This window comes from Pungitius pungitius, chromosome 6, assembly GCF_949316345.1.
Source record: "Pungitius pungitius chromosome 6, fPunPun2.1, whole genome shotgun sequence".
Taxonomy (NCBI): domain Eukaryota; kingdom Metazoa; phylum Chordata; class Actinopteri; order Perciformes; family Gasterosteidae; genus Pungitius; species Pungitius pungitius.
Genome location: NC_084905.1, coordinates 15,218,908 through 15,235,450, shown reverse-complemented (window position 1 = coordinate 15,235,450; position 16,543 = coordinate 15,218,908). Strand labels below are relative to the sequence as shown.

At 44.7% G+C, this 16,543-nt stretch overlaps 1 protein-coding gene across 4 annotated transcripts; it reads left to right on the top strand.

The window, feature by feature from the left end:
• The first annotated feature begins 2,751 nt into the window (after positions 1 to 2,751).
• pkp3a (plakophilin 3a) lies at positions 2,752 to 16,308 on the top strand. Of its 4 annotated transcripts, none has more exons than XM_037451811.2 (14): positions 2,752 to 2,910; positions 4,760 to 4,937; positions 8,065 to 8,156; positions 8,583 to 9,418; positions 10,116 to 10,239; positions 10,800 to 11,004; positions 11,892 to 12,060; positions 12,611 to 12,728; positions 12,821 to 12,985; positions 13,081 to 13,263; positions 13,355 to 13,508; positions 13,915 to 14,110; positions 14,264 to 14,351; positions 14,989 to 16,308. In XM_037451811.2, exons 1-14 carry the CDS (start codon positions 2,902 to 2,904, stop codon positions 15,028 to 15,030), a joined length of 2,559 nt encoding a protein of 852 aa, XP_037307708.2. In that variant the 5' UTR covers positions 2,752 to 2,901; the 3' UTR covers positions 15,031 to 16,308. The 4 variants fall into 4 exon arrangements, with proteins under 4 accessions (XP_037307708.2, XP_062418885.1, XP_062418884.1 ...); XM_062562901.1 differs by having other exon boundaries at positions 2,779 to 2,904; XM_062562900.1 differs by lacking the exon at positions 2,752 to 2,910 and adding an exon at positions 4,492 to 4,542.
• The last annotated feature ends 235 nt before the right edge of the window (positions 16,309 to 16,543 follow it).

The window sequence follows — 16,543 nt, the reverse complement described above, 5'->3', positions numbered from 1 at the left end:
TTTTTTAAACTGTGACTCCTTAAGATAATTCTCATTTCATGTCCATGAATTGTCATCAGATAGTATTATTCAATTAATGAATTGAGAGTTTTGTGTGTATCCAAATGAGTTTTTTTATTGTTATTGACCGACTAGATCTACTCTGAGAGCCTTTTAATGGGCTCATCCATCCATCTATCTTCAACCGCTTATCTGTTGGTCGGGTCGCGGGGGCAACAGCAGGGGACCCCAAACCTCCCTTTCCCAGGCCACATCTACCAGCTCTGACTGGGGGATCCCAAGGCGTTGCCAGGCCAGTGCAGAGATGTGATCTCTCCACCTGATCCTAGGTCTCCCCAGGGGCCTCTTCCCAGCTGGCAGTGCCTGGAACACCTCCCTCGGCAGGCGTCCAGGGGCCATCCTTACCAGATGCCCAAACCACCTCAACTGGCTCCTTTCAACGCAAAGGAGCAGCGGCTCTACTCCAAGCTCCTCTAAGGGAGACGCCAGCCACTCTCCTGAGGAAACCCATTTTGGCCGCTTGTACCCTTGACCTTATTCTTTCGGTCATAACCAATCCTTTATGAGGGTAGGAACAAAGATTGACTGGTATATAGAGAGCTTTGCCTTCCGGCTCAGGTCTCTTTTTGTCACAATGGTGTGGTAAAGCGAGTTCTGCGAACCTCTCCAGTGAGAGTTGGAGGTCACAGACAGAAGATGCCATCAGGACCACATCATCTGCAAAAAGCAGCGAGCCCCCCCGAACTGTAGACCCTCCTCCCCCCGACTACGCCTCAATATCCTGTCCATGAAAATGGCAAACAGGATTGGTGGCAAGGCGCAGCTCTGGCGAAGGCCAACCCCCCGGAAACATCTCCGACTTACTGCAGAGCAACCGAACACAGCTCTCACTTTTGGGCGTAGAGGGGATGGATGGCCCCGAGTAGAGCCCCCCCCCTCACCCCGTACTCACTCAGCACCTCCCACATTGTCTCTCGGTGGACCCGGTCATACGCCTTTTCCAACTCCACAAAACACAAGTAGACAGGATGAGCATACTCCCAGGCCCCCCTCCATGATCCTGGAAAGAGTAAAGAGCTGGTCCATCGTTCCACGACCAGGACGAAGAGCGCGTTGATCCTCTTCAATCCTTGGTTCGACCATCGGGCGAACCCTCCTTTCCAGTAGACTTTACCAGGGAGGCTGAGTCGTGTGATACCCCTGTAATTGGCACACACTCTTCTGGTCCCCCTTTTTAAAGAGAGGTACCACCACCCCGGTCTGCCACTCTTTTGGCACTGTACCAGACTTCCACGCAATGTTGAAGAGCCGTGTCATCCAAGACAGCCCTTCAACACCCATTCCGGGTGGATCTCATCAATCCCCGAGGCGTTGAGTTGTTCGACTACTTCAGTGACCTCCACCTAGCAAATTGACAATAATCCCTCCTCCGCCTCCAGCTCCGCCTCTATCCTTTTCACTGATAGATTGTTTGAAATGCAGGACAGAGCTCATTGTTTGACCGTCAGATACTGTACAAGCTTTCTATTTGACAATAAACTACGCTATCTGTGAGACAATCTGTGGTTCCTATGACACTTTTCAACATTTCCCAAACAGCCACAGAATTATATGTGATTTACCACAAGTGTCATAGCAACGCTTCTCTTTCTCAATCAGCAGCGTGAATACATTTAAAAACGTGTTTGACTTGTATTTCTGGCGGTGAGGCGACAGACGCACCCACAATTCTCAGGGTTTGTCCAGGCAACCGGTTCACTTTACCGTCAGAGAACACAGCTCTTACGTCAAGGTTTCTGGAATCAAACCAAATTACTACGTTAAAGGATCGTTTTGTGGCTCAATGATGTTCTTTATTCTTTTTGTAATAGTCTTCAACATTCAGAAATACTTATTGCTGCTATGTAAGATGCTTTGCAAGTCAACTGCATCACAAAATCCCAAACCAACACCTTCTAACAAAACCTTCTAACAGAGGTCAGATCTAATGCAGGGCTGGTGTGTACAGCTTCATGAACCCGTGCACCAGTAGATGTCGAATGGAAAAGGAGTTGAAGGGCGGTGGATCCGTGACCAGGGCAGAGTGTCTCATCCAACATGCTCTGAGGAGAGCCAGGGCCATAACCCATGAGAGACTCCACATAGGGCAGCATGGACACTGGAGGACAGAAACATACTTAACTCAATATTGTTTTAAAGTAATTTTTGTATTGTTTCATGCTTTTCGCACTGTAGTGCAGAGATTACCAGCCAGGAAGACGATTGGCTCCTTACACTCGAGACACTGAACAGAGAGGAAGGGTGTCACTCTCGTTCTGTGGTGCAATCACTTTCTCTGACGCAAAGACGCTCACAGTGGCTTTCACACACACACACACACACACTGATCTGATATTTTATCTGATTTTTGTCTTTCTGATCCTCAGACGTAGGCTGGGATTCCAGTGAAACAGAAAATCTCAAATCTGCTTCATCTGAGTGAGTCATCAAGGAAATGTTGTGACATGTGAAATAAAAACACATTATGTAGCCAGTAACACAATGTATTGTGCACATTTATAACACATGTTTTTATTACTTATTTTCTCAGAACATGTTAGTTAGAAAAGATGTAGCTTAATTGTTGAGAAGCGTTATCTCAGGTGAACTTGTCGTTCTAAAAAATGGTCGTTTCCGTCGCAGTCAGACGGTCTGACCCCCCCTCGTCCGTACACACCCTATGGTGTCAACCTCTCCCTTGACTCATCGCTTTGTCTCGTCTAAGCTCCACAAAGGAAAGAGTACTTGATCATTAGAGGGCGGTGACTGTAACTATACCATTAATACTTTCTAATATCCCACCAGATCAGATCACTCAGTGCACTTCATCAGAGAAGAACCTTTGCGATCAGCGCAGCGTCAATGGTAAAGGTGAGTCTAAATATGTGCTTTAACTTTTAGTATTAACACCAGATGGATCAGTTTTTATGACTTCATTTTTATATATTCAATCATTGTAAATAATCAGGTGAAATTAATTTCAATGAGAGCATTTTCTCACCATCTCAGACTGGCTGAATTTGGGGAGGAAATTATATTCTGTCCTTTGAAATTATTGAAAAACCTTCCGGAAACAATGGAGTTAATCTTTTTCTGCTCAGATGCGCCCAAACAAAGGAAGGCGGGCAGAGAAGAGATGTTTTCTTTATACCTGAGACTTGAGAATTTATTCTGCTCCAACAGAACATTTTACTCGACTGGTGGATTCAGACATGCAACATGTATTATTTTCTCTTCTCACGGTTTACATCGTTTTCACAGTGCTGCAGTGACTCAGTTGCTAAGCTCAGGCAAAACAAAACAGATCAAACTGAGGTGTGGCTCCACCTAGTAATTGAGTTGCAACATCTTAATCATCCATTCATACATGATGTCAAGGTATCAGATTAAGTCTGTAAAAAATGCTATTGAGAAAACGTTCTAACTACTTTTCAAAGGCCTTTACTCCAGAGGCATAATGCGATCTACTTGTATTTACCTTATTATTACCAATTCAAAGAAACAGCAGTGCCCTTATTAAAGATACTGTAGAAAATTACCAGCAACGGCCAGTGAAAGAAGAAATCTGTTACTAAGTAAAAGTAGCAACACCATGGATTCAAATTACTCTAAATTAAAAGTATGTTTAAGCGTAACAATATACTTAAAGTAGCAAAGATTTTAAATAAAATACTCTTTACTGGATTACAATTAAGGATGCATTAATCTGTTCATCACTTTCACGCTCCAGCTGGAAGAATTGGGCTAAATTGGGCTATTAAAACTAATTGGTCAACAGCTTTAACAGTGCATTTGTTGATTGACATTGTCTAAATCTGAAAAGAAATGACTAATGACAACTAATGTTGTTAGATAAATGTAGTGTATAGAAGACTATATATAAAGTAACAAAAAACTTAAATACTCCTCATAATTTAAATTCAGCACGTTATTACTTTCTGTTCGACCTGTGTAAACAGCAGGGTTGTAACACTGGGAGGAACGTGTGATCATGTGTCATACACCGCCCCTAATGCCACTACAAAGGTCATTGAGTTTATCCACACTGTCTTTTAACTCCAAATGACACGATGGAGCCTAATTATCGATACTATTTAATGTGTGTTTATACGTTAATGTATTTAACTATTTTTTATGTAACTTCAATTTAATGTTCCACTCAAGTTAACTTTTACTATTTCTACACCAATGCTTGTAGATAATCTCTTATAATGATTCATAGGTAATTCAAGGAGAAAAACAGGATGTAATTCATTTATATTAATACCGAGTGAGCAAAAAAAATTGCTTCATATTCTCAGGTAATTAAATAAAACCCTGAAAAATATTTCGTTTTCTAATAAAGCTTAAAAGTTCACATGTAAAGCTACATTTTATTTTTCTTGCGGTCTATTTTGGGGAGGACAGAACAGATGTGTTTTAAAAAAAACAGAAGCCACTCTCCAGAGAGGCCAGGTGGAGGCAGCAATGCAGACAAGAAGGGAAAGAGCACCTGTGCGTCAGGTGAGCGCAGCGCTCTGCTTCGGGCTCTCAGGCTCCACCTCCCGCCCCGACGTTCCGCTCCCCCCGGCCGCCTCTTGGACACTTTCAGCCGCGCAATCACCTGCTCGCGACACGGTTCCTGCCGGGGTTTCTTGCGTCTTTCTTTTTTAAGCCCCCCAACTCAACTTTCGCCATGAGTATCGCGGACTCAGACAACACTTTTTTGTCCGCTTTACAGCCCAACACCTCGGTGACTACTTATGGACTCCCGTCCGAGATCCTGCTAGGAAACGGGCGCACAATGTCAGACGAGATGTCCAGAGCGCGGCGCGTACAACAGCAGGTCCAGATGAGAATGGCGGAGAAGTCCACACTTCCGCGTCAGAATGGATCGGCCTCACATTACGCCAAGTCAGGTAAACGTCAAAGCGTGGTTATTAAAAAAAATATATATATTTACACTTTCACGAGCGCCTGTGTGCGTCCCGTGTCCTGCTTCGTGGAAGTATTAGTACGTAGGAGCCGACTAATGAGGTGGACTCTGAGCCACACGATTTCAGGTGCAGGTGTGTGGGTGGGTTTTTGGATTTGGCTGAAGTGAGGAATATTATATTATCAAATGATGGATACTCTGAATAGAAAAACGGTCTAATTCCGGTTTATAGCCTGTTTATAATGTGGAGAAGTATTCACATTTTGATCAGTCCGCTGAATGTTTTCTTTACTCATCTATACTTCAATTGGTGCCGTGTCCATTCAGCTGCTCTGCAGGTCCGTAAGAGATGAACCTGAATCCTCTGCCGTACTAAAGAAACACGCACAAGACAAAGGGTTAATGTGTAACAGGCTTAAACAAAGTCCCGCTTTCATGAACTTCTGTGATACGGGACCAAGGTCAAAGCCTCCCTGTTGTGGGATTGGGTTTCATGAGGTGAGGGTGGAGGCGCTTTTTGAGAGATGATGCTGTTTTGTTGTGAGTTTAATAACTCTGATACGCCGAGGCCCACACACCATGTCAGCCCAGATAGGATTATTATGTAAGCAGCAACAAGGTGTGCAGGTATTACTCAACTCTTACGACACATCTGATGCAGTTAAGCAGGATTTTAGAATCCGCTGCCAAACAAAAAGACATTTCCCTTGCTTCACTTTCTTGACCACAAGGGAGCAGCTCAATTTCTGATGCTTGTTGTTGTGACTCAAAATTCTGGGCTATGAGGAAGAATCTTGTTCTCACTTGTCTGGTTTGAGGATATCACCAGCGGGCAAACTGTCTCGAGCAGGGAAAGAAACACTGTCAGTGGCGTTTTAAATTTGGTAATGCAGAGGGACATAAACGTTTGCTACATTACCACACTGTCCGTTTTTTTTTAACCTCCCTTATGTTCCTCAAACACTTCAGCAAATCATGGCTCGACTGTATTGAGGATCTAGGCTGAGCTCGGTTTTTAAATCCCAAATACAGCGAACGCTGCCATGTGGGCGGTTTGTGGCTACATAAGACCTCATTATGAGTGCATGTCAAGGCCGTAACCACGCATTCTTTGGGGGGCTGTCCCCCCCCCCCCCCCCCCAATATTGAGAAAATACCAATCTGCCACCCCCCCCCCCCCAATATACAGCAGAAACTGTTCTCCTTTGATTCCTTTTAGATGTGAATTCAAATCGGTCAATGAATCTGTGTTTTCATGGTGCAACTTTTCATATGTTATTAAAGAATTGTAGGGAATGCACTTAACAATAAAAGATTATGGGGAAGGGTATTCATTTGGACCCCCCCCCCAATGTCTAAACCAGAGGTCTGCGACCCCCCCAGAGAGTCCACTGAGGTACTACAGGGAGGTTGCAAAATGTTTGGTTGATAGGACAATTTTTTTCCCCGTTTTTTTTCCCACAAATTGAAATGTCTTCAGAATCAGAATTTATTGTCTTTAAATACACATTAACATGAATTCAACATATTTTAGCGAATTGATAAATTGATGGAGAAGACGTTATCTTTCAGTCCGTAGTACACACATTCAGCTACACACTGGAGCTCAATCAAGCTGGGTACCGGTTCATTCACAGCACCTTTCATGCTAATACGACAGCACAGGCACTAGCCAATCAGATCGCGTTTATTCTCTAAAGAGTCTAAAGAGCACAGAGCTAAAAAATAAAAGCTGGCGGACCAAACTCCATAGAACAGGGAGTCACTGCTCCATCTCGCCATCAGTTTGTGGGACCTTGGCCGGAAAAACGTTAACGACCGCTGTAGTAAACCATGGTTACGCCCTTGGTGCATGCGCAGACGATTGCGAAAGTCATGCATAAACAACTGTCCGTGTGCGGACTAATTGTGGTTCACAGGTGGGAAAGTCTCATCACAAAGCGTGAGGAGAATTGATTAGATGATGAGGAGAGTAAAAAGGAAACCAGCACACGGGTGCGCTGCAAAGGTGTGTTGGGCGTTGCCGAGATTGTTTCATTCTCATCTCCACCAACTGGTTTGGCGTGTGTGTGTGTGTGTGTGTGTCTGCTACATCAAAGGCAGTTCAACCCCTCCCGCCTCCTCGGCTCACATGGGAAAATGTTAAAACCTACAACATAAACATAGGTTGTTGTAAGTTCAGTATCTCCGTGTAAGTATTCGGTTATTTGTCGTGGCAGATGAGGTTGTCTGAGGTCTTTACGTGAACGCGCTGCGTTGAGACAAAGGGATTAGTCATTTGTGACTCATTATCTGCGGGAACATGGCTCAAGCCTCCTGCCAGGACTTGTTTTCAGACGCTGCCGACTGGTGTTCCTCTTAACTTAAGAGGAACAATAGGACCAAACACCAGTAGGAATAGCCACACTGCCAGCATGGTCAAGAGTTCTGCCCCAAAAGGGTAAAACCAACGGACTTTGGGGAACCTCTGGCTTTCCCTCTCCCGCCACTGTGATATTTTGTTGTTTTTAGACATCTATGTCTACCTGAAGATGATTTGTAATAACTCTTATAACAATGTTTCATCATGAATCCTCGTCAGGTTAATATCTTTTCTAAGATTCTTACACTAAACACCTAGAAAACGTATTATGTTGTATTATAAATGTTAGCATGTCAAGGCACTAAAGTCCTGTTTAGCGCACCTGGCATGGCTGTAATCTTTTTTTACACCTGGAAAAACGAATAGTTCGCAGAAGGTTTTTTTTTTTGCCCCTTGACCTGCTGTCACATCTTTCACTCGCCTGTCAGGGGAACTCTCCGCCCTCGTTTGAAAGCGAAAACTGAGTGCGCCAAGAGCGTCTTTAAACTGTAAAGGGTAACCGGAGAGGTCGCGCGTGACTGCTTGGGTCCTGCTGTTACAGGTTGTGTGTGCGACTAGAACCTCATACTTGAGTGCAACAGGCTAACTGTAAGCCAATCAATGTTTTTTAATTAAATTGCTCCGGAACTATCTGACGTTAACATATTTTAGTTTTAAGCTTCATTTCATGACAGTTGTATCGCTGATATCAGTGTGATATTGTATGTGGTATTCATGTGTCTCCCTCTGTCTCCCTCCTCCCTTCCAGACTACGGTGGTTCTTCAACAATGAAATATAACACCGTTACCCCAAACTACAGCTCCAAATCCTCCTACATGTACACGGGTGCGCAGACAATGGTGAGCACCACGGCATTGTGTCACTGTTTCCGAGTCTGCACACAGGGATATATCCAGCTGCTCATTTAATGTGCCATTTAAACACTGTCACTGCCACAGTGGGTCACCCAGGGCACTGGCAATGTGTGGTATTTCACAGAATGCCGCCACGAGGCCCGCTCAGGGTTTCAAGTGCACCTTCTAGATTCCTCCATTTTCCATTGTGCTGCAGTCATTTGAACTCAGGAGAAACCTGTAGCTGCATTATGGAATCCGTCTTGCTTTTCAATAATGACCTTATCTTCTAAATACATGTATGCTCATAGAAAGGAATAGAAATGAATATTAACTTAAGGCAATACCTTTACCTTTTTTTGGCCAATGCATGCACCTTTCATCGGGAGTCTGACCAGACATTTAACGGTTAATCCTCTTCCATATTCTCAGGGTCCTCGCATATCCCAGAAACCAGGCTTCAGCAGCCAGTCTGTCGGCCAAGACATGATCCACTTACACAGGATCAGCGTTGGAGGTGGGGGCGTTGGAGGTGGGGGCGTTGGAGGTGGAATGAGCGTTGGAGGTGGGGGTGGTGGCGGTTTTTACCGAGAAGACATACGCATGGGCGGCTACCAAGGAGGCTACCAAGGAGGTTACCAAGGAGGCTACCAAGGAGGCTACCAAGGAGGCTACCAAGGAGGCGCCATGCAGCAGAGGCCTGTGGCCCTCTCCATGCACGCCGTGCAGCATCACACAGCACAGGCCAATCCCTGGCAGGCGGATAACATCGATGCCGAGAGTATAATATCCGACCGGGACGCCACTTACGGTGGCCAGTGTTCTCAGAGCGCAGTAAACGGCTTCACCACCCAGATCAGGCAAGGAGGAAGCATGGCCGCTGCGCCCACCATGCTCCGATCTCTCAGTAGCACTCTGTCCCGCGGCGGAGGGATGGCAGGAGGAGAGACGGGCTTCACCCAGCAACATTCCTTCAAAGGCCCAGCCCAGCGCACTCTCAACAGGATGACACTCCGGAATCGGCAGAGCATGGGCTCTGTGTCCGGGCAGCAGATTATCCAAGGAGGGAGCATCTATGGTGGAGGGGGAGACAGAGTCGACGGCGGCTTCATGAGCTCCGGAGTGTCCTCTGTTTCCCAGGCGAACCTCATACAGCGTAAGGGCACCATGTCCCGCGCCGTGTCAATGAGAAGCGTTAAGAGTGTGGGCAAAGGCGTGGACATCTTCGACGAGCAGATGCTGATGGGAGGCATGGACAACTTCAGCGGGTGAGACATTCAATTTAGTAATTTTAGTAATCTGCTGTAGATATATTCTCACATGGCCGTCCCAAGAGAGGCATGTGTTTTAATCTAGAGTCAGTCCCACATACACCATCCAGCAGCTGTAGATACTGTAGAACGTGTAGTTATCCGTTGCTGAAGATGTTTGAATAACACCTGCTGTGTATTTTATTAAGCTTCATGTCTTCATTAGGAACTGGTTTGTACATTTGAAGCAAAGGCATGGAACAGAAAATGTTTTATTAGATCAACATCATTGCTTTGAATATTTTCATTACTTAAGAATAAGAAAAATATGGATCCATGCGGCCCATGTCATTTAATTAGGGTTAATATACACAATGAAAGAGATCAACGATATTTTACACACTCATATGTCAGCAGGTCTTAGTGAGGGACTGTATTTTATAAGAACTCTGCATTGGGAGGTAGCTCCTTAGTGGCTGGACTGGTTTTGGGTGTGGCAGCTCAGTTTAAGGCCTCACTTTTCACACAACCTGTGGTGAGCCAAGCCAACTCATACAGCTGAACGTTTGCTAACAAGAAACAAATCAGCCATGAACACTTACAGTTAGCTTATATTTACACCTCCAAAGGACATATCTCATAATACCATACATTACGCAGAGGTGCTGTTATTGAAATGTTCTCTGTTCTTCGGTTGATTTTGTTCATTTGCTAGGATCAACTCCTTGGACATGGCCACCGCGATTCAAAACCTGAGCGAACCCGACCCTGAGCTGCAGGTGCTGGGTGCTGCCTACATTCAACATGAGTGTTACAACAACAAGGAAGCCAAGGAAGAGGTAGCTGTTAGTTCTATTTTAATCATCAGCGTTAACATACCTATACTGTTCCGGTGTTGCATGGAAGACACACTGATATAACATCTAACGCAATTATAATTATATACAATATAGGATTTACAACTCTTGTCTCCTGTGACACCACTTGATCAGTTGGTCCGGGTGCTTTTGGGTGGTTTAGCTTATATTTCTAGCTCTGACAATGCAGTCTCTTGTGACCTCGTTTAGAATCCGTGTTTAATGAGTTTAATGAAAAGAGATCTATTATGTTTGATAGCTTGACATCCGGGTAAATAAGCACATTTGCTTTTGTTGCTGGAAGGTAGATAAGAAGTGTGATACTGCTGTTTGTGCAGCAACTGGAAAAAGTAGCTTAGCTTAGCATAAAGACCGGATTCAGAGGGAAACAGCCACACTGGGTCTGTCCGAAGGTAACAAAATAGTCCCAGCACGAAATCTAATAGTCCAATCAGTTATATTTTTTGGAATTGCTCACAAACTCAAGATACCAAAACAGTAAATATCCTAAGAATGTTTTTTCCTGCCACTTTTGTTTCCAGGTGAATCGCCTGAAGGGCATTGGTGAGCTGGTGAAGCTGTTCAACTCCGATACCCAGGAGGTGCAGCGTTATGCCACTGGTGCTACACGCAACCTCATCTATGAGAACATGGACAACAAGGCGGCCCTGATCGATGCGGGCGGCATCTTACAGCTGGTCGAGGCACTCAAAGACTCTGATGAGGAGCTCAACAAAAACATCACTGGTAGGAAAATCTCAATCAAATAGTCACTATATTTGGATGCAAAACTGAATCTGGACAGCAGTGTCCTTGAAAGTGTTTGAGTGAACAGCCCAGAGGTCAAACAAACCAGAGGACGGCTTTCACAAGAATCCACAGGTTATGATCGTTTGCTGTAACTGAATTCAAGTTTGAGACGTATTTTCCTGCTATTGTGTTAAGTGGATTGTTGTCTTTTTTTTGCACTCGGCCATTTCCAGTTCTAGTCTAAAAAGGCTTACGGTTGACTCGGCCTCGCCGTGTGACATGTAGTGCATTTGTGCACGCAGAGTCAAAGGTGGGTTGAGTGGAGCTGAAGACGTTCCTTTAGGGTGTGTGAGAAGGGGGGGTAAGGGCGTGTTGGAGTTGTCTGGGTGTGTAGCCGCTCCCTTTATGAGGGACCTGTCACTCTTTTCTATGAATCGTTAACAAAAAACAGAGGAAGTGTTGCCATGCACCTTTTTCTACATAGTTACCCAAACTGTGAGACAGATGTCTTACCTTTCCCAGATAGTACCGACTAATGGTTTGTCTTCACTGCCACTTCAGTTTCTTTCAGAGGTTCCAATTCATGATATCCAACATGATATCCATAAATATGTTTTCAATAAGTTTAAAATCACCTAAAACTAAGAATACATCTTTCTACAGAGAAGCAGATCGAACAAACCCCACGGGCCTCTTAAGTGAGAGCCTTTTGCCTTTGGCCTTTTTATGTGACCTAAAACCCCTGTAGAGATCCCCCACACTGCTCCTTAAAAGTTCTCCGCGATTGACGTCAAAATGTCCTATGTTAAACACTACATGCATATGCAAAATGAAGCATCAATGTCAGTTTTGTTGACTCGCCACTGGTGTGCTGATGTGTGCAGGAATCCTGTGGAACCTTTCATCCAAAGAGAACCTGAAGGAAAAACTGGCCAGGGAGACACTTCCCGAGCTGACCGATAAGATCCTTATCCCTCTGTCAGGCAGCTCGGAGGGCGTCCAGCAGTCTGACTCTGAGGCGGACATCTTCTACAACACCACAGGATGCCTCAGGTGCGTCTCACCTATCCGGGTCTTCTCTTTGTGCTTGTAGGGTGTTCGCTAGTTAAAATGCACGCTCAGCCGTTGGAGCTCTTACCAAGCCCGTCCCTTTTGACTGTTTACTAAAGCGTGCGTCACACACAGCCTCCCGTTGCTTGGGCTCCGCTGTGCTTATGTTTACCCTGGAGGTTCTCCAATCTCCAATTTAATCACTATTTTAGTTAGTTGTTTTTTTTGCAATGCTCTGTTGCGCAAGAAGTAGAAAACTCACTCCTAAGTCACCTTGAAAAAAAGTGTTTAGCTCCACCCAACCCAACCCACCTTTGACTGTGTGTACTCAAACACACTACACGTCATACACATTTCTACACTACTAGTTGTTGCATCATAGATTGTCTAAATGTCAGCTTTGATTTAATGAGAAAGATCATCATCTTGAACAGTGAGACCGAAGGAGACCGAAGGAGACCGAAGGAGACCGAATGAGCGCTGGGAGGGAGGGGCCGAGTCAACATGCAATATTCCTGACTGGATTTAACTGAAATATCTCTGTGTGCCTCAGGAACATGAGCTCTGTGAGCGAAAAGACCCGTCAACAGATGAGAGAAACACACGGACTGGTGGACTCTTTGGTAGGCTACATCAATGGCTCCCTTCAGGAAAACAAGTCCGAAAACAAGGTAAAGACAAGACCGGAAGGACCAACTTCCTCCTCGTCCTCATCCTGTATCCTGTATTCATTTGTCTGTGTCGGGTGCGTTTGTTTTCGTAGGGGGTGGAAAACGCAGTGTGTGTCTTGAGGAACCTCTCCTACCAGATCTACAGTGAGATGCCCCCGTCTGCTATGATGCGACTGGAAGGACCAACCAGAGCTCAGGGCACGGGGAAGGGCGAAGCCATCGGTTGTTTTACCCCTCAGAGCCGGAAATCCCAAAACGTAAGCTCTACGTGAGATCACACCGCTTTGTTGTTACGGAGCAGAATCGTCCGTCTCAACAAAGGACTCTCTGTGTCTCCCCCCTCTCCCGACAGAGCAAGAACCAGGATCTCTCCACTTTCACCGAGGTGGCTCGGGTGCCGAAGGGCGTGGAGTGGCTGTGGCACCCGCAGGTGGTGGGTTTGTACAAACGTGTGCTGGACCAGTGCGAGATCAACTCCACCACCCGCGAGGCCGCCGCCGGAGCGCTGCAGAACATCACGGCCGGAGACAAGAGGGTACGCTGCGAAACGGTCCAATGCAACACTCTTATCTCTTTTTAGTAAGTTTGCCCAGTCGATTTGACTGGTGTCCTCTTTGCCTGTGCAGTGGGCCTCCGTGCTGAGCCGGGTGGCTCTGGAGCAGGAGCGCATTCTGCCGGTGCTGCTGGTCCACCTGCGCACCAGCAACGACCTGGAGCTGCGTTCTCTCACGGGCCTCCTCCGAAATCTGTCCCGCCATGCCAAGGACAAGAATGACATGGGTCAGTTCTGGTTAGATGTTAAAAAAAAAAAAAAGTGATGCTCAAGATACTTGTTAACAAGTTTTAATATATTTCATTGGCAGTAAAATGTGGTGTGTTATCACAGTTTAGACTAATTGCAGTAATTGTCTCACCTCATGAGAATATTAATGTTAAAACATAAATCTCAATGAATTTATAGAATTTAAATCGACCTTGAAAAGCATTTATCTGAATTAATTTGGTTTCTCTTCTTTGACATTTTTTGACTCAGAAGTTTAACAATCTCTATAACATTCATGAAAAGTGAAATATAAGAACCAAAGCAGAATATCTGTACTTGGCATGAATGTATTAATGCAGGATTCCATTGCTAACAGGTTTCATTTGATTGTAAAAATAAAACGACACTTTCTGGTTGGTCCAGCTACAAAGGTGGTCAACAACCTGGTGTCCAGGCTGCCTGACGATGGACACCTGAAGGAGCCCTCCACCGACGTGACCATCAACATCTGTGGTGTTCTCAACAACTTGGTGACCAGCAGTTCTGTAGCTGCCCGAGACATCACTTTCTTCGACGGCCTGCCAAAACTCATCGCCATCAAGAACTCACATGACAGCAGGTGAGCGGCCGGAGAGCAATTCGTTTAACATGCCAGACTAGTTACTTGTGTACTTGCATATTTGATGATAATGTTGCATGAAATATTGCTGCCCATCTCCTGAAACAAGGGTATTTGTACCAAGCATTAACATCTTGATGAATCTGTTTTCAGCTCTGGGAAGATGAAAGCAGCCAAAGCAGCAGCCACCGTTCTCAGCAACATGTTCCAGTACAAGAAACTGCACAAAGACTACAAATTGGTAAATGACTAAAATCTAACTCTGCATGATGGAAGAAAATTGAGAGGGAAAGGGATTTGTACAACGCGTTTCAATCTGTGTGTCCGCTGGCGCTCCAAAGCTCAGTGGAAACGTTTTCTCGTCATGCAGCAACTCCCTCATTCTTATATGTGGTGGTGATTGCGTGGGCGTGTGTGTGTCTGTGCGTGTCTATAGGTGTGTTTGTGTGTTTTCTTTTGACAGATTACATTCCTCTCACTCTCTCCGCCATTCTCTCGTCAGTTGGTGTTCAAAGGTTCAAAACCCACAAATCAGTTAACTTCGCTGTTTTAAAAAAAAAACACACACATACACGCACACGAAGGCGTGTCCACGTCTACGCGCCTTCTGTCTACTTCAGATCCTGACTTGCCCCTCCCAAGGGTGTGGTTCTCCTACCGAACAAGTCCCAACGGAGGCCTTAAAGCTTGTGCTGATCCAGTGTACCTGCAGCACCAACTGCTATGGAAAAAAAAATCACTTTTGCAAACAGTGAATTGCACGACTCTGAAGGGGGAGATCAAATTTCAGTACCATGGCAGCTTTTGTTTACACCTCTGGGGTGTACATTATGATTTGGTGTCTAAACTTCTACCTTGTTTGTTTCTTTGTGTTGCAGAAAGGGTTTTCAAGACCGGATTTTGCGGATATGTCCATCTAAAACAAAAGTAACGCCATTCGAGTTCACTTCTTCAGCGGAGCACCACCCGGCGGTGGACTAAATAGACACACTAAATAGAATAGTTAAAAGATAGCGTAGGCTCAGTTCTTACCTGCCGTACTTTATGATGACAACGTGGACACACAAGTGATGCAGCTTCTACTCGACGGAAGTGGACTTTTAAAAAACTCACCGTTCAAGGAATGTGGATCCCGTTCGCTGGATTATTGATGGACTTTGATACAAATGTGCTCATCTTTTGCCATTTATTCTCTTTGTTTGAACACTGTATGTTTTAGTTTGAAATCAGGGATTTTTGGTCTGTCAGAGCAACATTAATTCAGATATTTGTTAACTGTTACTGATAACTGATAACTGTTGATGGACGATATGGGGGCACTTGTGCCTTGTCTTCTCACTTTTGCACCTCAACCACAGCAGAGATGCCAACAAGTGTACTTTTGTAAATATTGCTCTTCACACAGAAATCTAATGTTTTATATATTGCAACTGAGTACTTTGTATTTCTGGATTAGTTAAAACTACAACATAGTTCTGATTGAATGTAAACCAGTTATAGAAATGTGGATCTTTGATTCAGAAATGTTTTGGTATTGATTTTGGCTGAAAAGTCGACTTTTGTACCAATTATGTGTTTTTTTTACACTTGACGTTTGTAACCGCTGTGTCAAACAAAACTCAGAGTACTGTGAGTTGAAGCTAATTAGCATAATTCTTGGAGCAGGACCACGCCTCCAGCACGCCTCTTCTGGTATTCCCATAAATACAGCTCAACCCACCCTTCTCGTTCTCAAGGGCGCGTTCTAAAGTACCACCCTCCCAACACTTTTCTTTTCCTTTTCCACCCTTTTTGAGGTTCTCCGTCATAAATCCCCAGCACCCATCCGACCGACTAGACGAAATCAATCAAAAACACATTCACTCACCTTAAACGCTTTCAGTGGATGTCCTTGCTAGTGAGTGTTCCAGGGGTGAAAAGGATAGAAACCCAGACTATACCAAAAAATACACCATTTGTTTTGTATTTGCTGTATTATGCTAAATCTACCACGTCACATCCAGACCCCATTGAAACTCGTTTTAATATTTTAATTTTGTGTCAAGTATTCACTGGAAACTTATTTTGGTCCATAAAATGATGACCATATATTTCTATTTGGCTTCTCACTGTTTTATATCTTCTTTCATGTTGTGTACAGACAGGCGGATGTATCGTCTGGATATTCAGCTAATAAATTTACAGATTTGGAAGTGAAATGTCCCTATTCAGCGTTTCTTGAGTGTATGTGTACAGCATGTGTGTTTTCAGAGCTGTGGCATGTGCTGTGTCTACAATACAGTGACACTAAGGTGTGGAAATGTTAGCCACTCCCTGTTAACATATTTGCTCGTGCTTGGACATGAACGATACCAGACGTTGTCTGCTACACCCTTATTTCATTGCAGGTACTGTAATAATTTCAGGACAAAGATCGTTGTCTCTTATAGAGAG